Genomic DNA, 25,361 nt, shown 5'->3' with positions numbered 1-25,361 from the left:
ATTTGTGAATATGAATAAAAGTATTAATATTATCAAATTATTAATATGGATTCATAATTACAGGGCACCACCCTGGGATCAGGGAACAAAAAACAACTCAAAGGTGGCTGTTAACTTAGAAATGCTGATATTTAAAGTACCATCTTACATTACTTACTCTAAGCACAATAAACATACAACAATCAGCAAGCATGTAAAGTCTTCAAAAGTCTTAAAAATGCTAAGACATGGGAAGCAGAATTTTATGAATCGTTTTTTTCTGATGTTGCATAACGTATGTCATGCAAGAGAGCCAATAAAAACAAATTAAATGGTCAAAGCTATCATATTGACATTTAAGGTGTGTTGACTGATTCACAGCATCAACTCCTGCATTGAGTAACATGCAAGAAAACATTCCACCTTAAAAGTTGCCGGTGGAGCTGCCGATTGCCTTTTAGCGGCAGTCTATAGATGAGAGCAGTCTTCAGAACGACCACGCACCCTTTTGGGTGAAAAGCGCTGTAAAAGTGGCAGCGGCAATTGAAAAAACTAGTAGCACCATACCTAAAAGCTGCTACATCGCATTTTGCATGTCAAACAAAAAAACTAACAACTAACTTGTTTTCCCCCAAAGAGTGAAGGACAGTAAAAGAAGAACTCTGTGGCTTCAGGCCATCCACAGAGAGGATAATTGTTTGTCTGACTGACCATAGGATTTGGACTCCTAATAGCTAAAAAGCAATACAGTATTCTTATTTTATGCTATTAAGTTGGCAAAGACCTCGGAATTAGCATTTACCGCCAGTCAAATTAGAGGTGCTGCTTTCACCCAAAAGGGTGCGGGGGCTTGATGCAGGGGCAAAGTACCCGGATGCGCTACTCTTATCTATATCTAGCTAACATTAACTAGTAAAGATGAAAAGGCAGCAAAACATCCTTTCATTCATCGTTATCGTATCTGACGGTTTCTTTATTTGTGACGCATTTGCAAAGAAACATTAAGCCAGCCTGTTAAACTTGGCCAGCTTGTGCTGCATCCACAGCGCCTGCAGGAAATGAAAGCTTGCTTACCAGTAGCTCCAGTTTCATAGCCTAGCCTATTAGATGAGCTTGACCTCTGCATGCACTGCAGCTTTTCCTCAGAATGGATGTTTCAAATGCGGCTTCATTTGCTCGGCACAAGTATGTAAATGAACTAATTCAAAACACAAACTACTTGTGTTCATTCACCTATAAGATATTGCTTAATGCCACGCTAATTACAACCTAATACATCTATGGTATCGCCTAATACTAATTAGCTAGATGTTTGGCTGACTGCCACGTAATATTCTCAACACAATGAAACTATTCATAAAGTCAGTCTAACATTTGATTGTGTCGTCAGTTATAGTTAACTAATGTATGTAAACTTTCCACCGTTGGAACAGCGGTTACATAACCTTCCAAACGAGCCACAACATAACCGTGCGCATGCTTTACAATAAATGTTTTGGTAAAATTGTCCCTAACCACAAGTAATTGATCTCGGTTAATGTTTTGTTTTTTTTCCTTCAATTTTGGTTATCCTAAAATTGGTCTTAAATTTAATTCCAAGTGGCATTAAAAAAGTCTGAAAAAGTAAAGTAAAAGTAAAATCTAACTAAACAAAGGGGGAGAGCCAAAACAGTGGACACTCTCTATTTGTCCTCAAGATGACATGGAGCATATTTAGTTATGCTACCACACAACACAATAGCTGTGCCTTTATCACACAGGAACCCGGCAGTGAACTTTCATTCAATAGCCGTGTTACTGGTCTTTGGTATGATGAAGCACAGTTATTAGCTTCCACAGTGGCTACAAAACTAAAAGGTTAAAGGGCCCAGCGGCATGGTACCGATACACAATGGAATGTGCTAAGCACGAAAACACACAGCAGAAACAGGACACGGCAGTCCGTTACTTTCCACAATAATGCACAACACAGTTCACAACAATGAAGCTTAGATGAAATAACACACAGTTATAAAATCTATCTCTGTCCAGATACAAGCATCTTACTTGAGATCACTCTTGATTATGATTTAAGGTATCAGTCCATTGGACTATTCTCTCAGGCTCGGTTACTGACGTGGCCAGGTACCATTTGTTAAAGGCGGGGTATGCTATTCTAATCCAATACACGTCTTTTTGTCTCTATATCATGGTATTTGTCATGGTATTGGATTTCTCCAGAATCGCATACCCCACCTTTAATGGCTCCAACAGCAAAACTGTTCCTTCAGGCAGCAGCAGAGGGAAGCAGCAGTCCACTGTTAGTGGGGAGAGAGCGGGGCTCAGCGGTTATCCTTCTCTCTGTAAAGAAAATCGTTAAAGCTGTATCTTCCTTTTGCAGGCAAAGATTGTTATGTGGAATATAACAATCAGGATCCAAAAATCTGTTCATCAAACACAAAACAGTCTGTTGCTCGTCCAGCAAGTTAAGACTTCACCTAGGGAGTTAAAGATCACGTGATGTGTCCCTGAAGCAAATGAAGTTACAATGGAAAGACAGTGAGCGGCCTGTGCGCTCTGCTTTTATAGAGGTGACGACATCATGGCCGGAGGGCCAGGATTTCCTGTGGCTCGTCCAGTAGGAATCCAGGGTTTGGATTCAACTGAAATCTTGCGTCCAGGTGTGAAATAACAGCTGGCCATGTGGTAAAGCCCAACAGTCCTATAAAAACAACATATTTATTAAATTTTACTGAAGTAAAAGTGAAAGCCTTTGACCACAGGATAGAAGTAACAAACTGTCTCTGCAAGAATATTCACAGGGGTTTATGGGAAGTATGGTCTTGACTTTAAGAAACACTAGCACAAGCAGTACCACTGCCAGGTTGACCATGGTCTGATTTATTTATGATAAATGTACCAAGGTATCACAAGTAATTTGACAATGATATTTTGAAATTAAAAATTAACTCAAATCATATTTGAATTAATTATTTGTGTTGTGGAGCATCGGCAGAGTTTAATTCCATAGTCAAACTATACAATAAACAAAATTCAAGTTAGGTACCATTATATCTGCTGTAATAGATAGTCTGGCATGCAGCAGACATACCGTAAATCATTTAATCTCCCTCACAGTGGTTTTGATACTCATTTAATATAGTGTGATGGGCTCAGCTGTGTAACATGATTGCTTTGTTCAGTGTTAGATAATATCAACCTTACAGTTTTTCCGTAATATTACTTCACTCATCTGATTATTCTTCTAACTTTTTTCCAGTGTGTGCCAAGGAGGCGTGTTCAACTGTACCTCTGAGCTCTGTGATGGTGAGTGATGCTCTGTCACATCTGTTCTAACAGAATGCATGTCTTGCACTTTATAGGGCCTCTCTGTTTTAGCAGTTAAAGGACCAGCGTCAAAAAGTGCAACCTATCATATCCTTTTAAGAGACATGAAAGTGTAAATAGCTCTGTGATTTGACCTAGGTTTTTATCTGTCTAGATTTGGAAATGCCTTGGTGGTCGTAGTGAAATCCCTTTTCGCAGAGAGCAGTGTTTAACAGAGCTTAATGGGAAATTCAGGTATTTGTCGATCTCAGAGTTATTCTCATATTTTGAGAACTTTTGATCATGATAACATTTTATTCCACACTTATATATTTTGATATTTGAGATATTTGGGAAACCCAGACTCTGGCAAGAACAATGTTGATTGGAGTGTTGAAGGAGTGTTGCTTCCAACAGTCGATAGTGATTAGTGTAAATGAAACGATATACAAAAGAGATAGTTTAAAAAATCTAAATAAATAAATATTGAAATTAGATTAAATAAAAACAGTCTTTTTAATAAAAATCCTCTCAAACACTTGTCTCTGAGTTGCCCCTGGCAATCCTTGTGGCTCTTGTAGTGAACAGCATAGCAATTGTGGAGAAATTAGTCTCCCTTTACTGTATAGTGTCATTGTATTAAAAACTGTACAGCATGTCCTTAATTTTGCAATTGGGAACCTTGCAGACACGAACAATGTTCTACATTTGCTACTCCTTCTCTAGCATGCACATAAGCTAAATCGAAATTGAGCCACATTCTCACACTAACAGAAATTCAATTTATTTATTTATTTATATAGCGCCAATTCATAACAGAAGTTATCTTATTGCACTTTTCCTATAGAGCAGGTCTAGACCGTACTCTTTATAATATTAATTACAGAGACCCAACAAATCCCACCATAAGCAAGCATTTGGCGACAGTGGCAAGAAAAAACTTCCTTTAAGAGGCAGAAACCTTGGACAGAACCAGACTCAATGGTGGACGGCCATCCGCCGCTGCCAGCCCTAACTATAAGCTTTATCAAAGAGGAAAGTCTTAAGCCTACTCTTATATGTGGAGATGGTATCTGTCTCTCAAACCCAAACTGGGATCTGATTCCACAGGAGAGGAGCTTGATAACTGAAGGTTAGAAACCGCTCTGCCTGCATGAATACAGCAGATAAATCTGCCTGCTAGTTGACCAGTAAGAAGATCACAGTGCTATGCAAGTCACTACAGCAGTTGTAGGGATTTGAATTATTTTAGGTTATTTCTGTTAAAGTGTTTTTGGAAAGCTGTAGGAGGCTCATACTTATTGCCCCCAATTCACTTTGTTCTTGTTTCTGAGTCTGTGTTTCCCAAATCTCCGCAAAGGAGTTGATGAGTATAAATGTTATCATGACCAATAGTCATAATGGATAAAAATGAGGATGAGACCCAGGTTGACAAATACTGGAATTTTCCTTTAACGCCCAACAGTGACTGTCTCTTTCAAAGAGAAGGAATGATACAAACATTTATTTGGTTTTTGTGTGTGAGTCCTTTTTCTTACCTTCTCCTTTTCGCTTTCCCTGTCTTTATCTCTCTTCTTCTTTTTCCATCTCACCTTCCCGTTAATGCTCTGTTTTCTCAAAGAGACCTTGTGCATCATCTTATTTTGACATTGGGGTTTTGTTCCGTTGCCTATTTCAGCATTATTTCTAGTAGGCGTTGCAGTTAACAAATGGCTTTAATAAAAAGCAATGTGGGCATAATACCTGTAATTCTAGTTTTATTTAGGCGAGCCGAGGAGTAGTCTTTAGATGACAAATATTTTCTATATGCTGCTTTACTGCTACAGGTTAATGAAGGTAAAACTAACACTGGCCTAAATGTGTTTATATTCTTCTCCCATCCTCTCCTCCTGCAGTGGACTGTGAGTGGTCCAGCTGGTCCCAGTGGAGTCCGTGCTCAGCAAGCTGTGGTACGGGGCAACAGAGCTCAACCAGAATTGTCCAGCAGCCCAGCCAGTACAAAGGGGCCCCATGTGAGGGCCCTGACCACCGCACCATGACCTGCATGGCCCCTGACTGTGGTGAGTGAGAAGAGGGGAGATAGGGGATGTTTTAACAACAATATTTCTGGCTGTGTGGCACGTGAGCCTCTTGTAAAAGCAAAATTGACAGTTCGCTAAGTCCTGCCCCCCCTTAGTTACTGTTGGTATGCTTGTCAAGCTTTCCATTCTCGCACAGCACATAAGCACTTTACAGTGATAACAGTAGTGGATTTACAGCTTTAAATTCCTAGTAATTTTTGGACCAATTGGTCCTAAATTTCAGACACAGGTAGACAAAAGCAGGATTCTAATTTCTAACCTGTGAATGTCTATTTTTTATCAGCTGAAGTGACAACTGTTGCTGGTAGATTTGATTAGCTTTAGCTAGCTAGCTAATTAAAATAACGTAAGCTTCATGAGTTGGTTGAAAACACTGCCTCCTAGTCTGCCTCCTAGACTAGATTTTATCTGATGGAGGGAAAACATAGCTGTACAGGCCTCTATGGGGTGAAAACATCACAGCTCCATGTGATTGTACTGTAGCATGGTCTCAGCTGTGATGTAGGCCTACTGTTGCGTGATGCCATGCTACATCACTGCAGCACAGGGGCATCCCAAGTCTCTCAATTTCATCCATGTTTCCCTCACTTGCGTCTTTTCCTTGCATCTAGTCCCTCCCACTGGGGATGCATGGGAGAGATGCCATGCAAACCATGCAAAGAGCGAGGAAATGAAGAAATGTGTTTTAAGAGAAATGAGACTTCCTTTCCTCTGAAGCATCACATGAAGCGATGTCCATTTCTGATGACGCCGGCAGCTAATCACAGCTGGATCAGCTGGCAGGCGGCTTTAGCAGCTGTAGAGACTTTTGATGGAGTTTGTGTTTGCACACATGTGCACTGTGCTAAAACTAATAAAGGCCCACAGTTATCACTGCCAGTAGCAGTGTTTTCTCTCTGTGGCCTGTTACCTGTTTAACAAACACCTGCACATGAATAACAACCCGTATTCTGTATTTATACTGTGTCCTGTCCTGCTCAGAGGCACAGGAATCATTTCTACTGGCAGAATGTCCTCATATTATTTAGGCCTAAATAATATAAATTATTTGCATCTGTATTTATTAATATTCTGATTGTGAATTAATTATTGAATAACCCAGAATATGATTATGGTGTCTTTAGAACATTGGAAATTATTTATTAGGCTAAATCTTTCAGGCAAAATTTAAATGATGCACTGTGTCCTAACTGAATGCAAGCATCCGACAATCGCATCGAGTAATAACATCTGGCACTCTCTGTCCACACTGAATCAGTTAAATATTGTCTGTTGTCATGTAAACAAACCACGTATGTATCAGCTGTGCCCTCAAGATCAGACTGGAGGTGTTAACCGCTCAAGTAAAAGATTTACGTTTGTACTTTTTAAACAGAAAACACATGTTTTATATTATGATATTTCAATGTTTCTTTACTAGAAATGACAAGTAGGTTGTTATTAGCGATGGTCATTTACGTTGAGCTCCCTGGCAATCTCCCTCCAGCCAGCTGCCACCTTATTTAGGTTTCAGAATCAGAATCAGAATCAGAAGTACTTTTCCCGATCCCGGAGGGGAAACTCTTTTGTTACAGCTTCTCACTATCACATCAGTGCACACAGGGATAGAAGTTCTAAGCAAATCAGAATAGATGAGACAGAGCTATGGCAACAGGCAGCATGCACGTTGGCGCATGCGTACTAACATTTTTGTAGTGAAGATGTGTTGCTAGACGTTTGCTCGCATCAAATTAGGACACGCTACGGTATAACTCAGATCAAACCCAGCGCTCAGGAATTATCAGCCTCACATGTGACTGAATGGAAATGACAATAAATTATGTAAAAAGTGTTTCTTGGTGACAGACAGATTCTCCTTCTCTCTCTAACTTTAATTGTATCCATGGGGGAAATAAATAACAGATCATGAAAAGAAAAATCTTTCTAATAAATGAAGAAAGTTGTTTGTGGTCCTTTTGTTGTTCAGACCTACAATTAACACAGATTTTTAACTAGATGGTGATTCAGAAAACACATCAAATATAAAATTTGGGAGTGATACACTTGAGTTTAATCTGTTATCTGTCTTCACTCTGGTTTGAAACTTCAGTGGTGTTGTGATGTATCAGATCAGTTCAATTGGCTGCAGCGTCCAATCAATAGGTAACTGATATCCAAGAAGGGCGCATGTCTACAGTAAAAGACTTCCGTGACGGCTGCTCTTGTGTATCCTCGCTCTTCAGAGATCCCTCCTCATGCCTCGATCCTCGCTACTCAGAGCACAAATAAGAGACTTGGAACGGTCTTCAAGATGGCAGACCAGAACGACTTCTGGTTCAAGTGAGGATCGAGGAAATGACAAATAAGAGACTTGGGATTCACCCATTGTCACCACTTGTTGACAGTGCAAGTGGGATAATTATACTGGGTGTTGTTACTCTTTTAATGCAGTTCTGCACTCTTACCACATTCCCACTTGGGAATCTAGCAAAATCCAAAGCTTGACAGGTCTACTGTGTCTAGTTATGCTTGCTAAGCTATGACTGGATAATCGCTGTCCAGGGGAGGGGTTTAGCGACTGGTCAATTGGTGTTACGTGTTATTTACTATGGTTACTATGGACTCTTGACGAATGATTGATTAATAAATAGTGATGCAGAGGGAGAACAGTGTGCAGGATTTTTTTCTTTTTTCAGAGAATGGAAGTGACATTTTCCAACGCACCTGCATCAAAGCCAGTTGGATGTGCAAATATTTTCTTTAAACTCATTTACTATGGTTATAAAATGTTTAAATGCAATTTGAATGTCACAGCAAGACAGAGAAACATTGAAAAAATAATTTTAAGTGTGATTGATATTGTACCTTCGGATGAACTCATTTTCTGTCACCACCCCTTTTTGATTTCCCATACTGCCTTTCCCCCACCAATTAATCATTAAAGTATCTTAGTATCGTCTTATCTTCCCTACCCTTTCAATTTTCATCTCTACTCCCTTACACATTTTTTTCATTCATCTCACTACATTCCCCTCCTCCTCCTTCACAGCATGCCCTGTCGGGGAGCAGTGGAGAAGGAGCATGTTGGAGGAGGTCCTGCTGTGCGAGAGGAGCTGCCAGAATATTTACTCCTCTCCCGTCAACTGCAGCCGCTCCACCGAGGGCTGCGTGTGTCGGGAGGGGCTTTACCGAAACATGGGGGGTGTGTGTGTCATCCCCGCCCTATGCCCCTGCCATGACCAGGGCATCCTACGGGAGGTACACTCACTCAAACACACACATACACATACACACTGGCTTACACTGAAAGTAAACAGGCATCTGCTGTCCAGCTAACTTGGCAGCTTGTACCCATTGTGCCTGCCTCATTGTGGAGTGGTCTGAACCTTACCATTAGCACGGTGTTTACGTTCCGTCCCATTCACTCCCATTGTGTTATTTACTCATAAAGGCCTATTAGAAGATGAGTGACTTGGCCCGCGGGCCACATGACACCACAATGCCTCTCCAGCCCTCAGCCTCATCAATTATGTAGGAAGTGCTGTAGAAAGCCAGCACAGGGACCGCAACTGGGCAAGCCTGCCAGAAATTATTTATGGTGGAGATATTATAGGATTATAAGACTGAATCATACACTGACAAGAGGTCAAATCCCCCCTCTTGATTTTTCTTCTTCAGGCCTTTCTCTCTCTCTTCACATTCTCTTTCTATTTCTTTCCCCTCTAATAATTCAATTCTATTCAGTATTATTTATATAGTGCCAATTCAAAACAGAAATTATCTCATTGCACTTTTCCTATAGAGCAGGTCTAGACCGTACTCTATAATATTATTTACAGAGACCCAAAAATTCCCACCATGAGCAAGCACTTGGCCACAGTGGCAAGGAAAAAGTTCAGGGAGAAACAGCTCTCTCTCGCTCTCTCCAACCTCTGAGAGAGAGAGAGAGAGAGAGAGAGAGAGAGAAAATTTTATTTGTATTTTAACTGCTAGTCTACAATTTATTATTATTATCCCATCTTACTTATCTGCCATTTCTCATGCCAATAAAGCCCAATTGAATTGAATTGAGAGAGAGTGAGAGAGAGAGAGAGAGAGAGAGAGAGAGAGAGAGAATACAGTAGCACAATGCAAATTCAGCACATGGATTTTAAAAATAATAAGAGGAATAATAATGATAATAATAATTGTAGTAGCAGTTGTCGAGCAGGAACATGGGAGCAGTAGGATTTTAAATTCTAATCTGGATTTTACAGGGAGCCAGTGCAGAGAAGCTAATACTGGAGCAATAGGATTTCTTTTCCTAGTTCAATTCAATTTTATTTATATAGCGCCAATTCATAACAGAAGTTATCTCATTGCACTTTTCCACATGGTGTTTGCACAATGCAAAGACCATGTAGAATTTTTTTTTTTTTTTTTTTTTAAATAGTAGAATAGTAATTGTAGTGTTAATATTCTAGTTCTTGTCAGTACATGTGCTGCAGCATTCTGGATCAACTGGAGAGTCTTAAGGGACTTATTCGGCCAGCCTGATAATAAGGAATTGCAATAATCCAGCCTAGAAGTAAGAAATGCATGAACAACTTTTTCTGCATCATTTTGAGACAAGATGTGCCGGATTTTTGCAATGTTACGTAGGTGAAAAAAGGCAGAAGTTTGTTTCATGTGGGAGTTAAAGGACAACTCAGAGGTTCCTTACAGTGGTGCTGAAGGCCAGGGCAATGCCATCTAGAGTAACTATATCTTTAGATAACGTGTCTCTGAGGTGTTTGGGGCCAAGTACAATAACTTCAGTTTTGTCAGAGCTTAACATCAGAAAATTGCAGGTCATCCAGGTTTATATGTCCTTAAGCCATGCTTGAAGTTTAGCTAACTGATTGGTTTCATCTGGCTTGATCGATGTATATAATTGGGTATCATCCACATAACAATGAACGTTTATGAAGTGTTTCCTAACAATATTGCCTAAAGGAAGCATATATAAGGTAAATAGAATCGGTCCAAGTACAGAACCTTGTGGAACTCCGAGACTAACTTTGGCGTGCATGTGATTCATTGTTAACATGTACAAACTGAGATTGATCTGATAGATAGGATAGGGCAGTGCTGTCTCTGTGTTATGATGCACTCTAAATCCTGACTGAAAGTCCTCAAATGAACTATTGTTGTGTAGAAAGTCACATAACTGATTGGTGACTGCTTTCTCAAGGATCTAAGAGAGAAAAGGATGGTTAGATATAGGTCTATAGTTGGCAAAAAAAACTCTTGATCAAGAGTGGGCTTTTTAAGAAGAGGTTTAATTACAGCTACTTTAAAGGACTGTTGTACATAGCCTGTTACTAAAGACAGATTGATCATATCCAATAAAGAAGTGCTAACTAAGGGTAAAACGTCTTTAAGCAGCCTAGTTGGAGTGGGGTCTAAGAGACATCTTGATGGCTTAGATGAATTAATCGTTGTAGTTAGTTGAAGAAGGTTAATAGGAGAAAAGCAGTCTAAATATATATCAGGTTTTACAGCTGTTTCCAAGGTTCCTGTCTTTAAGGATAAATCGTTGGCGGTTGAAGGCAGGATGTGATGAATTTTGTTTCTAAAAATTTAAATTTTATCATTAAAGAAGCTCATGAAGTTGTTACTACTGAGGGCTATAGGAATACATGACTCAATGGAGCTGTGACTCTCTGTTAGCCTGGCTACTTGGTGTTGTTCTTATTTTCCTCTATTAATGATGAGTAGCAGGCTGCTCTGGCATTACGGAGGGCCTTCCTATATGTTTGACGAATATCTAAATGAGACTAAATGAAATTCTTCCAGATTGGTGGAATGCCATTTTTATTCAAGTTTTCTTAATGTTTGTTACAAGGTCAAGGGTGTCATTAAAAAAGTGAATGGGTTTATAAACACTCTGACAAAAGCCAATATAATCTAATAATATGATAAAGGTAGTGTTAAGGCAATCATTTTCAACATCTGCATGATTATTAGAATCAATCGTATTAGATTCGTGTTCAATCTCTCGCTTTCTTCATCCCTTTTCTCTTTATCCCCATTCTCACTCAGTCTTCCTCTTTCTCTTCCTTTGTCTACTCCCCTCAGACATTCTTCCTATCTGTCTCTTTCTTTCTGCCTGTCACCTCTGTTTCTCTCTCTCTGTATCTGTCAGCTAGTGATGACTAATGTCCATATAAAGATCCTCAATGGTTTTTTAATTAACTACCTCATGACTATTGGCTCAGTGTGAGCCACAAAGGCACTTCCTAGTGGGTGCTTTTTTACAAGTAAAAACTGAGCACTGTTAATGATTCCCATAGCTAACACACACACAAAATATACAATGTAGTCTGTATTATGTGTTGTTATAATTACAGCTTCATAATGGGCCTCCATAACCTAAATTATGCACAAGGGTACAGTCAGTGCTTTAGTGGATTAACTGAACAAATAGATCCTGAGCTATGACCAGTTGCACTTCATCAAACCTGCACTGACTGAGACAGTAATGTGAGTGTGCATTAAGGGAAGACTAACTGTTGAGGCATCATCATATTACCTGCATTCAGAGGTCTGGTGAGTGAATATAAATATTGTGTGTGTTTTTGTGTGTGTGCGAGCCAGGCAGGATCAGAGTGGGAGGAGGGCTGCCTGTCATGTCGCTGTGTGAACGGGAAAAAACTGTGCCAGTTAAGATGTCTGCCACTCCACTGTGATGAGGTGAGACACACACACTGACACTCAGTAGTAAACTGACATCAGAACAGAATGTGATGTTTATTGATAAGCACCTACACAGAGAGACTATAGTCAATTAATCTGTAGGTATCTTAACACTTTTTTCCAAGATCCTATATTCAGAGACACTAGAGGTGGGTAATATGACTAAATCACAGAATGTCATTTTATATTGCAGTAGTAATATACTGTATATCATGATGTTGTCAGTTTTCTGGAAAATCACTTGAGAAACAGTTTATAGATTAAATAACTAAGCCAAAATCCTGTAAATATTGCCTCAAAGGTGTCTTGCTTGCATCATTGCTCTCAATGGCCCAAGAGGGATAGCTACCTCAGCAGGAACGGTGTAACAAAGTCTCTACCAGCTGACAAATCTCTATCATTTCATAGTATATTATATATCATCATTTTGCCCAACCTTAAGTTACTTATTTAGTTAAGCTTTATTTATTCAGTTAGTCTCAGTGAGATCAAGCTCTTTTTAACAAGAGAGACCCAAGGACAAATTACATGTACTGAACATATACAGTATGCAATACCACAACAAGACAATTCACCAAAAGTCACCAAAACAGTCTCTGTGTCTCCAGTTTTGCAAGGTAGATCCCTCTCACAGCCAGTCTGTACGGTGTAGCTCTTGCAAAGAGATTTTTGATCTGTCCTTGCATCAGGTGTCTTTCAAACCACAAATGCTGGGTTTTGTAGCAAACGAGGCCAGTGGATCCCAACTATTTTTTGCTTATAACCCCTTAATACTAAACATTGTCTACTTCCAACTCTTCATTACAGAGCGATGTCTGACTTGGGGGCAGCTCAATCGAAGCGTGATTTTCCCTTATCAGAGTGTTTCAATTGGATATTTTTAAAGGCCCAAAGAGGTGAAACTACTAGTGTATTTAAAAAGAGAAAAGGAAAAGATTAGAGAGAAGATTCCTACTCTGGTAATTATCCCAGTATCCCTTAAATTTATCTTCTGACCCCTTGTGGACATCCTGACCACAAGGTTGGGAACCACTGAATTGGGCTAACAGCTGTGTATGTACAATAATAATGATTTTAAAAAGTAAAAAATACAGTTCTAAACTCCAGACTTCACCATTGTCTGTAGATTCTGATAAAGCTGTGTTTGTAGTCCCAGTTATTTGCTCTTCTGTAGGTGTGTGTGCACCTACTGCATCCAAACACAGATAAACAGAGATGAAGGTTCACATACAGAGGCACGATCAGTCTCCCAGACAAACACATCAGTTCATTCAACCACCACTGCTACCCCGGGGTAGTACAGTTCACACAGCATCTCTGTTGGTCACAAACGACTCAATTACTCTGAGCGAGGCTGAAAATGTTCTGCTCTTTGAAGAGTGTGTGGGATGTTCTCTGCATGTTGCTGGCTGAAGTAGATCAATACCTATCGGATCCTCCCACAAGCCTGCTCTTTATCATTTACTGTGCCCCTCTACCTCACATGAAACACTGAAACCTGGTTTCCTTATTAAGCTTAATTGAGTTTCATTCCAATGCAACATATCCACTGTTTGGCAAAGCCGAAACCTATTCTGCAAAATTTATAGCACCATGTACAATATGTAAAGCACAATTGCATTTAAAGTTGAAATTTAGTTGGTTTTAAGCACATTATATATCAAATATAGTATATTCTGTAGATTTTAAATTAAATTCATCAATTAACTTTTAGCAGCTACATTTTGCATATGGTTTGGGTAATTGTATTGTCATGCGTGAGGGATTATGGGTGCCATTGCATGCTTGTCATTAATGGTGACAGCCTTCACAGAAAAAAATTACTCTGCCTTCGTTTCGCAGACAGTGCTCTGTCATACACCTGTGAGTGGTTAACAGCTGGTTGTCTTTTGGTACCACATAAATACAGATTCTACCTAGTCCTGCTTCAGATAGAAATAGAGGAGAATGGTATGACAACGTTAAAATAAACATGGTTTGTGGCATCCCACTGAGGCTGCCATCATGTTGTTGTTTTCAAAAAAGATGTTGTTGACATGTTATGACATATCTGTCTCTGAGATTTCTGTCACCATCCTTAAACAATGAAGGTAAATGGAATTTCATTTGTGAAGCTCACAGCATTGAAAAATCACATACAGGAAAATCAACAATTCAATTTTATTGATTTATATAGCGCCAATTCATAACAGAAGTTATCTCATTGCACTTTTCCTATGGAGCAGGTCTAGACAGTACTTTTTATAATATTAATTACAAAGACCCAACAAATCCCACCATGAGCAAGCATTTGGCGACAGTGGCAACAGCAACAACTCTTTCCAGAAACAATGTCCCTGTTACTCTGGATAATCCACAGAACACACTGTTTTTAAGGTAATGAAGGCATTGTGCTCTGAAGAACATTAATGGGGTGGAGACAGAAACCACTAATGAACAGACTTAATTTATAAAAAATCTTCTCTCCATGGTGAGAAGGTGAGAAAAGTCACAGTAGAAAAATCAACTGCCTCATCCTTGACACAGTAAGCTGAATTTATACCTTTAGAACACCATTGCCATATAAAGGACAGGGTAAAAATAAATTCTGCTGACATCCAGAACTTTAAAGGAGAGGTTGATTGCACAGTGAGCTCCACAAAGTAGACAGCCTGTAGAAGGTCTACAAAGTGTTCCACCTGTGGTGTCCGCAGGTCTTTATGCCAGTGCACTGTGTCTCTGGAGGGGCTCAGAATTGTGTAACTATTTCTGCTTGCATTCTCAAATCCCTCACCTCCCCCGGCTGCACTAAGTTATGCCTCAGTGAAAGTACTCCTTATCCTGGCCAATATGAAAAGGTCATTTAATGCACTGTGTTCCCTCTCCTGAGAATTGGCTACTGTCAGTGTTCTCTGTTATTTATGACCCAGCTTACAGTTTTAGTACATTGCTTCAAAATTGAAATCTCCATTGCTCTGCTGGGAGCCCCTTTTCATGGGGTTGAAGGTTCTGTTATCATATCTGGTGATAAAAGCTATCAGGATGTTTTCCTCTCAAACACTGACTCCTCTTATTTGTTTTTTTCTATACCAGACACATTAATAGAACTCTGATTTCTATCTCACAGTCTGTAGCCAACAAATCTGACTAAACTTTAAATGCCAAGTGCCCTTCCCTAAATAACCAGGAATCTACAATTCACACAATTTCTACCCCCTGCTGCATCAGACCCACACATAGACGCAGACACACACACACAGCCTCTTAACTTAAAGGACCTCTTTTGTCCTCTTTGTGATTTCCCACCCTTTAAGTGGGTGGGCTCCCCCCATGCCTGAGGAAAGGCTGGCGGCAGTGCAGAGTAGGATGAGAAGTCCTCGGGGTGAGGCTGGTGTTGGTGGGGGTGCTGAAGCCTGCTGTCAGACTGTGTGTGACTCTGCATGCTAACAGCAGCTCTTCTCAAACAGACACACCATGGGACACCCTGCTTTTCTCTGGACTGTTCTGGATCTCTCTTCCTCACTCCCTCTGTCTATGTCCTTTGTGTCTTTACGTCACTGTCTCGCTCTCTCGCTATATTTGGTCTTTATGTCTCACTTTTTGCCTTTTTAATTCCTGTTCCTTTTCCCATCTGGTTAGCTGGTCTCTGTCTGTCTTGCTGTTTGCCTGCCTCTCTGTCTGATATTCTGTCTCTTTGCCTCTTCTCTCCTCTCCTCTTCTTCCTCTATGCTGGATCTCAACCCTGGTCCTCATGACCCATGGTGTCCCAGGTCTCAATCAATCCTAGACTGGCTAGAATGAAAACCAGCAATGCTCTGGGTGGTGAGGACTTATTGATTGAACTTCTTTATTGATCATTAATATATGAGTGGCCCCTCTAGCCAGAGATGTCCAAGATACCCAAATCATCAAAAGGATAAAATAACAATAAAGCCCAAAGGCTTATTTCCTTTGTGGTCCTTAAGACTGGGACACTGATGTTACATAGTCTATGTTTTAACACAGTCAGTTCACACAGTTTTTCTACTGGTGTATCCTAATATAATTTTTTTAACTGTTTTGGTTTTTAGCCATGGTAACAGCATGGCTCTTAGGATGGCAATGTTGTTCGGCCCACCACTTGGGTCTAGAAATATCTCAACAACTATTGGATAGATTACCAGGACATTTCAAAATCAGCTTTATTGGCTAGGTATGTGTAGATGAGTGCAGATGGGGGGTCAGTGGGGAGGGGTGAGGGGGTGGCATGGGGTGTAGGTGGTTATTTGATGTTGGAGCGGGTGAGGAGTGTGAATGTGAGCATGTCAAACCTATAGTAAAACACATTCAGGTTGTCAGCCAGTTGGTGATTTTCCATATTGTGGGGGGATGGTTTCCTGTAGCTGGTTATTTCCTTCAAGCCTCTCCACACTGACACAGGGTCATTGGCTGAAAACCAGTTTTTCAGCTTCTCAGTGTAGCTCCTCTTGGCTACCCTGATCTCTTTCGTCAGCGTGTCTCTGGCCTGGTTATACAGGATTCTGTCCCCACTTCTGTAGGCCTCCTCCTTGGTCTGATGAAGCTGCCTGAATTCTGCTGTAAACCAGGGTTTATTGTTGTATGTGCAGAAGGTTTTAGTCGGCACACACATGTTCTCACAAAAACTGATGTAAGATGTCACAGTGTCTGAGAGTTCATCCAGGTCCTTGGCTGCAGCCTCAAAAACACTTCAATCAGTGCAGTCAAAGCAGGCCTGTAATTTCAGCTTTGCCTCGTTGGTCCATCTCCTCACAGTCCTGACCACAGGCTTAGCAGATTTTAGTTTCTGCCTGTATGTCGGGAGAAGATGAACCAGACAGTGATCAGAGAGTCCCAAAGCTGCACAGGGAACAGAGCAATAGGCGTCCTTTAATGCAGTATAACAATGGTCCAGTGTTTGTATTCCTGGTGGGACACTTATGTGCTGTCTGTATTTTGGCAATTTGTGGCTGAGGTTTGCTCTGTTAAAATCCCCAAGAACCATAAGCAGGGAGTCAGGATGGTTAGTGGTCAGACTGGTGTTGTAACGCCTCACTAACACAGGCTTGAGGTGAGATGTAAACACCAACCAGAATAAACAAGGAGAACTCCCACGGTGAATAAAAAGGTTTACAGTCTATGAAAATAGTCTCTAAATGAGGACTGTATGATTTGCTTAAAACTATGACATCTGTACACCAACCTTCATTTATGGAAAAGCAGATTCCGCCTCCCCTCGTTTTCCCTCGATAGCGCTGCTATGCCGTTTGTTGAAGGAGTTGGAATCCCGGCAGATGTTGTGTAGTGTCCGGGGTGTGCTCACCAAGCCAGGTTTGTACATCTTGTTGGCCAGAGAGCAGACATTTGCCAGATGTATTGACGGGAGTGCAGTTTTATATCCCCGCTGGTGCAGTTTAACAAGCGCTCCGGCTCGTTTCCCACATGGGCGTCTCCAGCAAATCCCGTGGAGAGCTGCTGCTCCTCCGACTAATAACTCAGTAAAACTTTCCAATTTGATGAAAACCAGGGAAAATGTTTGACCAATGAATAGTCCGATGTCTAGAGGTTCCTCCCTGGTGAATGTGACCAGAGAGGGAGAGCAGAAAACTAAACAAATAAACAAAAACACAAAAAGTAAAGAGAGTGTATTACCGAGGCTGCTCTCCGTGGCTCCACAGACGCGGATCCACTGTACATGTCTATTTTTCACTGTTAGCAGAGACTGCAGTCTGCAGTGTAGTTCATACACTTCACTGATAAACCACAGAATTGTAGAGTAACAGTGGGCTTCACGATCAAAGAATGTTTTTATATCATGTCGACACTTGTCGATATTCGCACGCTCTCCCTCTCTCTCGCTCATCCACATGAGCATGCTTTCTCTCTCTCTCTCTCTGCTTTTTATTGATTCATGGTTTTTATAATGTGCCATTCATCTGCCATTTAAATAGCAATGTGCAGGCGCACCTGGCTTTTAAAGGGAATGGGAGATGACACTGATTGGTTTAATTCATGTTAAGTTCAAAACACACCTATGCACCTTGTGCCTTACTTTGCACCCAGATTATGCGCCCTTTAACTAGCAAAAGTGGATTTGGATACTCCCTAAATGCACTTGTGCCATGCACTTTACACCATGCGCTATAGATCGTTTAAATAGGACCCTTAGTCTTAAACTAGATTAAGCTGTTGTAGACCTACTGTATTAGATGGTCTAGCTATTTTAAATGTTTCGGTTTAAACCCTTTCTTTTTTAGATAATTATTGACTTTTAAACTTCTATTGTGTATATTATCCGAGTGGCACTGCTTCACCTGGGTGGACCTTAGTTTGTTTTTTGGGTTTTTTTTTCCCGTCCTCTGCCAATTCCCAGGTGTGCTATTTTCCTCTTTTGGAGAATTGATTTCTTGGTCTCTAGTATTGGTTGTTGTCCTTTTGAAAAATGTGTACCATATATACAATGTGTGCTCATTGTCACATGTTGAATGAAATGCATAATGAATGTTGTTATGCCCAAACATAACTATCCGATAAATTGACTGAGTGTTGACAGGTTGCTGGAAATTTAGATTTTTTGTTTATCCCTTGTTGTATTACACTCCTGTCTGTTTTCATTGAGACTGATTGAAACAAACTCACGTTATCTCTCTCTCAGGGGGAAGTCAAGGTGGAGGAACCAGGCAGCTGCTGTCCAGTCTGTAGAAAGCAGTTTCCAGGTTAGTACAACATACAGTATGCAGAAAAACACATCATAAAATCCACAAATCAATTTAGAGACTGTGTTCAGAAATCAAATGTATGTCACAGGTATATTTGCGGTGTAAAAAGTAGACATTGAATTCCCTGAATAAATGAATGAACCTGAGAGCATTATTTTACGTTACATATTTTGTGTTACATATTTATATTTTAGTAATGCTTTTTCATCTGTGGAAATGTAAAACAAATGGAACAATTGAAATACTACTTGTAAAACATACAAATCTCAAACATACAAAATCACTATGGTTCCCTTTATTCCATGTCAACACTTCCAAACCACTCATTGGATTTGAATGTTCCAAAGTTCATTTTATAGGAGACTAAAAATCAAATGCAGCAGTGCCCAATTAGTGAGAGATTACATTACTTAACCTACATTGGGATTTTAGTCTCTCTCCCAGTGGAGGAAATGTCACATGCTGCGAGGGAGCATGGCAATGTCACTGTGCTCTCTGGATGGAACTCTCTGGCTCTGTCTATTCCTTTCTTTTTCCTCCTTTTTCATGCAAATACAAAAAAAACTTTCTTAATTTTTTGCTTCTGCTTTCTCATGTTCTTTTTTCCTTGCCCTCTGTATTCCCCCTTTCTCCTATATGCTCATATCTCATACTATACACATACATATCTCATTTTGCCCCTTTTCCTCCCTCCTCTTCATCATCTCTGTTTCCGTCAGGTGAGCCGTTGCCAGAGTGTCGTCGCTATGTGCAGGTCAGGAACATCACTAAGGGATACTGTCGGCTTGATAATGTGGAGGTCAGCTTCTGCAGGGGACGCTGTCTGTCCAGGACTGATGTCATCCTGGAGGTACGGAGAAGAGACATCTACACACACACACAGAGAACACATTACTCTCCGAACATGAGGCAACATTGACAAGTGTTGACTTCAACATGTGTAACAACTGGTAGCACAATAAAGATTAATACAGGCAGCAAAGTGGACTAAAAGGGACCAGAACTGGAACCGAAAAAAGCTGTTGGCTGTAATCGTTTGAAAATTGCCCATCGAGGCTGCACAGTCACTTGTTTTTAATCATATAGTGCAATTTCATCCCCTACAGTTAGGAGTTTCTGCAATATTCATTTAATTAGGAATGTCTGCCAGACTTAAATCATAAACATGTGGATACAAAGTGCCAAAAAAGCATTAAAGAATTTTGTTCCTTCAAAGCCACTAACTGTTTGGAATGGCCCAATTGCTTGGCTTCCAGTATTGCTGCTTGAAACTTTCTCCAGAACCGCTCATCCAAGCAACTTCATACACAATACACCTGCCAAGTGTGAAGTTGATTAGATGAACGGTTGTCGAGAGATGTACCACATTTGGTGACAATTGCTCAAAATTTGTAGGAGGAGTAGCGAAATACAGATTTGGACAAAATTAAAAATGACCTAGATGCAAATGGGCATTTCTTACATGGATAGTCTGGACACACAGAATCCGATAAAAAACATTTGGTTTCTGAGACTTACAGTTCAAAAGTTAGACCAAAACACCACCGTCTGGCCAAATTACACCAAATTCGACACTGCACTCCCTTGGGTCCTCAGTAAAACACCTGCCAAGTGTGAAGTTGATCGGATGAACAGTTCTCGAGAAAATCGAATGACAGACATACATACACACAGAGAGATTCCTTCCTTTATAGTTAGACTAGTGCAGTGCCCGTTCGGAACGGGCAGTTGCTTGGTATTGCTGTCTATTACACACAGATGTTAAGTACTGTAATAGTAAATCATTTCTCATTTTAAGTATAACGAGGGCTGCATTTAAAAATAAGATACATAACAGAGAGCTTTTGAAAAATTGTGCATCCGAATATAAAGTGGATCGATCATATTGGACTTTCAGATTGTTTATTTTCTGTGCCTTCAGTTCGGATCATTTGAGTGGGTACAGTACACTCACACTTAATATTTTCAGTAGTTCTTACGTTATTTGACTATTATGCACATCATTTAGCCATTTCCAGTTAGGCCCTATGCAATTTCCAAGTCATCAAATTCCTGAGTAAGAATATCCAATCACAGTAATCCTAATACATTTTCAGATTCCAGGCCTGGAAATAAGTCATTTGTAGGGTAAGGTCACTTTGTCCTTCGATAAATACACATTTATTTAGACATCACAGCCACAATGTAGGGCACCAAGGCCAAAACCAATGGTTCAATAACAATAACTGACCATTACTTTGTATGAAGACAAAACAGTATACAATCAACAAGTAGGAGTCAGTGTATTGAAAAACAGTACTGAGTTATTAAAACTGTACACTGAATCAAGATACAACATAAATTTATTGATCATTTTACAACACAGAATTATATAATGAGATTTTGTTTTAGTTGTTAATGCTACTCAAATGCTACTCAAAAAATTATAGTAGATATAGTATAGTAGATCAGTGAATAAATAATAAGTGATAGAAATAATAAGTAATAGAATTGAAAACAATTTTACATGGTGGAGTGCTGAAGATGAATTTAGGGTTCTGACAGCCTGAGGGAAGAAGCTGCTCTGTAGTCTGGTGGTACGACAGCAGATACTTCTGTATCTCTTTCCAGACAGCAGCAGGGTGTGGCTGGGGTGGGTACTGCCTTTCAGTATCCTTTGGGCTCTGCACAGGCACATCAACTCATCAATATCACTAATGCTCGGTAGGTTGGTACCAATCATCTTCTGAGTGGTTTTAATCACCTGCTGCAGAGCCCTCCGGCACATCCCATGCCAGTGTGTGATGTCTCCAGTTTTCATGATGCTTTCTGTTGCTCCTCTGTAAAAGTTAACTAGAACTTGGCACAGGAATTTTGCCTTCTTAAGTTTCCCTAAGAAATACAGCCATTTCTGAGCTTTCTTGACCAGGGTGGAGATGTGAGAGGACCATGTCAGGTTCTCTGTGATGCTGATTCCCAGGAACCTAAAACTATTCACCTGCTCCACCTCAGCTCCACTGATGTAGACAGGCATGTGTGTCTTTACCTCCTTTTTCCTAAAATCAACGTTTTGCTGATGTTGAGCAGTAGGTTGTTCTCTGTGCACCACTCTGCATGATTGTTAATTTCCTCCCAATATGAAGTCTCATCGCTGTTTGTAATCCGGCCGATGATAGTGGTGTCACCTGCAAACTTCACAACAGAGTTGTCTCCATGTCGGGGGCTGCAGTCATTGGTGTACAGCGTGAACAGGAGGGGGCTGAGCACACAGCCCTGCGGGGCTCCGGTGTTGAGCACTAGAGTGGAGGAGGTGTGAGCCGAACTGTCTGGGATCTGTTTGTAAGTAAGTCCAGTATTCAATTACAGTGTGGTACTCAAGCCCAGAGACTGTGTTGAATGCTGAGCTGAAATCAACAAACTAATTAACTAATTAACATCAGACAACCTTATTATACTTTAGTAGTTACCTAGTGTTTCTGTAGTGGTGACAAAACGTAAAAAATAAAATAAAATACATCCAGTATTAGTAGTTTGAATTAAACGGAAGCTCCCTATGCTCTCTGGGGAAAATATTATGCCATATAAACACATAACTCTAGAAACAAAAGATAAAAGGTGTCCTATGTCTACAGTCTTCTTCTTTCAGCATCAATGTAATCCGTAAAGATCAGCTGTATTTCTGTCACCTCAACTTGTTACCACCTTCTATTGTTTAGCTGCACTATTTTAGTGGGAGAAGACCGAATGAGAGGAGAACCGTTTCAAAAATCAAGATTTCTTGATAACACTTTAGATTACAGTCCACAATGTACAGCATAATTACACCAGAGTTACAGTGTAATCTTTTGTAGTAACGGTGTACCAGTACAGTACGTACCAATACATATATGTAGGTACTGGGGAACAAGATGTGAAGTTATGGAATAAGGGGGTAACAATTCAGGCTCTTACAAAGAAGTTATACTGTAGCTATTTTTAACTACTGGGCATCTATTCTATTAATAGAGGGTATGTATGACCTACAGAGCAATAATCTGGACATTTGGGAGGAAGAGAATTTATAGTTACAGTATATGCGGTGGTAGTTCTCCCCTTGTAACAAGTAGTTACAGGGTAACTAAAGGGTTTGCAGGCTGTAATCTAAAGCACTGTTAGTTCTCCCCTTGTTACATTTAGTTACAGGGTAACTACAGGGTAGCGGGCTGTAATAAAGCACTGTTAGTGCTAACAGCTAACCCGCTCACAGGATGATGAGTGGCATAAAAAAAAGCTGAGCTCTATCCTTGAGCCATCAAATCAGACAGAGTTTTGGAACATGTACATAACCAGAACCCAGAACATACATATACTGTATGTATATATATATATATATATATATATATATATATATATATATAAAAACAATATAACAATTTGAATACTGCTCGCCTCAGCCTCCCATTCCAAGTGTGTAGAAGAAACTACAGTGGCAGCGAGACTTGCGAAAAACACGAAAGGCCCATTCTAGAACCAGTGATTGTTTTGTCCATTCTGGGCTACTATAGAAACATGGCGGTGCAACATGGCGGCCTCCGTGGAAGGGAACCCGGGAGATTTGTTGATGACGGAGACACTAGGAAACATAAGTATGTGTCACGTGTCCAAACGTGTTTTCGCTGTCTTCTTACTTTTCTCTGACTTGCTGTAATGTTGCAGCTCTGATCTTTCAGAGCCCTAAGCCCCAACCCGCTGCTCCGTGCTCAGACACAGAGCTGAGCTGATCACTGTTCGCTTGTTTATTCATAGTTTATTCATATTAAATGTGTCGCATGTTCAAGTTGCTCCAAATTCGACACTGCACTCCCTCGGGTCCTCAATACATCCACCAAGTGTGAAGTCGATCGGATGAATGGTTGTCTAGAAAATCAAAGGACAGACATACATACAGAAAGATATTCCTTCCTTTGTTTATTTTGTTTACAATATGAGAAAATAATCATGATTATTGCCTGCACAGTGATATAGCTATCACTTTGCAGGGCAAATTGCCCATCTGTTTTCCTCCTGAAGCATGACCTGGCATCAGAGTTTTGCAAAACTTTGCAAAAAGTGAAGTCAAACATGTTGTCCTGTGAAGCTGGTCACACCTGCCTCATCAAGGCACCCAAGCAGGGTACAGCTAATAGTCTCTTACAGTCTGACTTCTGTCAACTGTAGTTACTTATAAAGCCTACACAGTTCACATAGATGACAAGAATGCAGGTAAACAAAAATACATAATTCAGTAGTTGAGTCACCAGTGATCTAAATATAGATGTTTTGAATAGGAGTCTTGTGCAGGGGTCACATGTAGAGTCTTAGTGATTCTATCTGCTTCTTTTTCTCCTTTTTTTTCCCTGCCTTCACTTTTTCATCCTTGTAAGACAAGCTTATCACCTCATCACCATGGTGACTTTGTCCTTCCTTGGCATCCATACATCTCCACTGTAAAAATATTCAGTCAGATTAGTAAAATTAAACATCAGCTCAGCCAAATGTGTCATTACCTCCTGTTACTGTAGCAACCAGGGATGGTAACCAGTGACTAGGCAGCGTTGAGAAGTTCCTTTTTTATTGATCAGCAGGACTGGAAGAAGCAGGGATGTATTCACAGGAATCACATGCTCTTTCCCACCAACCAGCTGAAGTATTAAATGCATGCAGGCACAACACATACACACGCACACACACACTGTGGACTTTTCAAAGTGTGAAGCACTAATAACTGCTATTTAGAAGTTGAAGGTGCTTTTGAGTTTTTGATCCTGGACTCCCTCCTCTCACCTCCTTCTTCTCCTGTTATCTATCATTCACTGCTACCATCCATTGTACTTTTCCACAATCTTTCTCCTCCTAGGTCTCTGCCTGCACTAATTAGATTAATTCCGATTTTGGCCAATTCCAATTTTTTTTCTTTCTAACAACTATAATTGGCAGAATACGCAAACATTTTTTTTTTACTTTTCTTTAATGGAAAATTCTTTCTTTTTTATTAGGATCCCCAATAACACCAGCATAAGCTATTCTTCCTGGGGTCCATTCAATTATATGTTCATAATAAAACATTGACTATTAAATCACTTTTACAGTTTCTCCAAAACTGCACCAGGTTAAATGACCTTCTCTCAGTCTCACTCAAATAAATCTCAAAATAAAAAAGTGCTTCAGGTTAGGCTATTGGACAGAGCTTTTTTGTACAAATAAAATCCAACTGAAAATGAATTGCAGTATAATAATACAGTGTAATTCTGGCGGGGACGGGGGGTAGGCCTATATTTGTATATTTTCTTTGAAAGAATACATTACACTATTTCTAGTAGGTTATTTCTTAGTTCACCATTTTAATTCTACTTAATTCTCCACCTTATTTTAGTGTTTACTCACAAACTACTTTAATCTGCTCAACTTGCTTTTCCTTTCAGTTCTCTTGCCCCTGGGGTAGGTGGCCCCCACATACACCGACTTGCACCGTCCCACCTCTTCTGTCTGTTCTGTTGACTTTCAGCAGTGTAAGTGCTTTGTAAAATATCCACCTTGTCCGCATCTTCTAACGTAGCCCTAATATCAGATAACATCTATCTGTGTTTCTCTGCAAAGTGCTAAAATG

At 40.2% G+C, this 25,361-nt stretch overlaps 1 protein-coding gene across 3 annotated transcripts in view; it reads left to right on the top strand.

The window, feature by feature from the left end:
- The window catches only part of sspo (SCO-spondin), a 108,289-nt gene that overhangs the window by 70,430 nt on the left and 12,498 nt on the right, over positions 1–25,361 (top strand). For all 3 annotated transcript variants that reach the window (XM_044176369.1, XM_044176368.1, XM_044176370.1), the window contains 6 exons: positions 3,239–3,285; positions 5,181–5,345; positions 8,395–8,603; positions 11,964–12,059; positions 18,694–18,754; positions 19,477–19,607. In XM_044176369.1, coding sequence (XP_044032304.1) covers positions 3,239–3,285; positions 5,181–5,345; positions 8,395–8,603; positions 11,964–12,059; positions 18,694–18,754; positions 19,477–19,607 — 709 coding nt within the window. The remainder of the gene's footprint in view (positions 1–3,238; positions 3,286–5,180; positions 5,346–8,394; positions 8,604–11,963; positions 12,060–18,693; positions 18,755–19,476; positions 19,608–25,361) is intronic.

The sequence above is a fragment of the Siniperca chuatsi genome, linkage group LG19 (assembly GCF_020085105.1).
Source record: "Siniperca chuatsi isolate FFG_IHB_CAS linkage group LG19, ASM2008510v1, whole genome shotgun sequence".
Classification (NCBI taxonomy): domain Eukaryota; kingdom Metazoa; phylum Chordata; class Actinopteri; order Centrarchiformes; family Sinipercidae; genus Siniperca; species Siniperca chuatsi.
The sequence above is the reverse complement of the archived record's forward strand: the minus strand, read 5'-3'. Positions and strand labels throughout refer to the sequence as shown.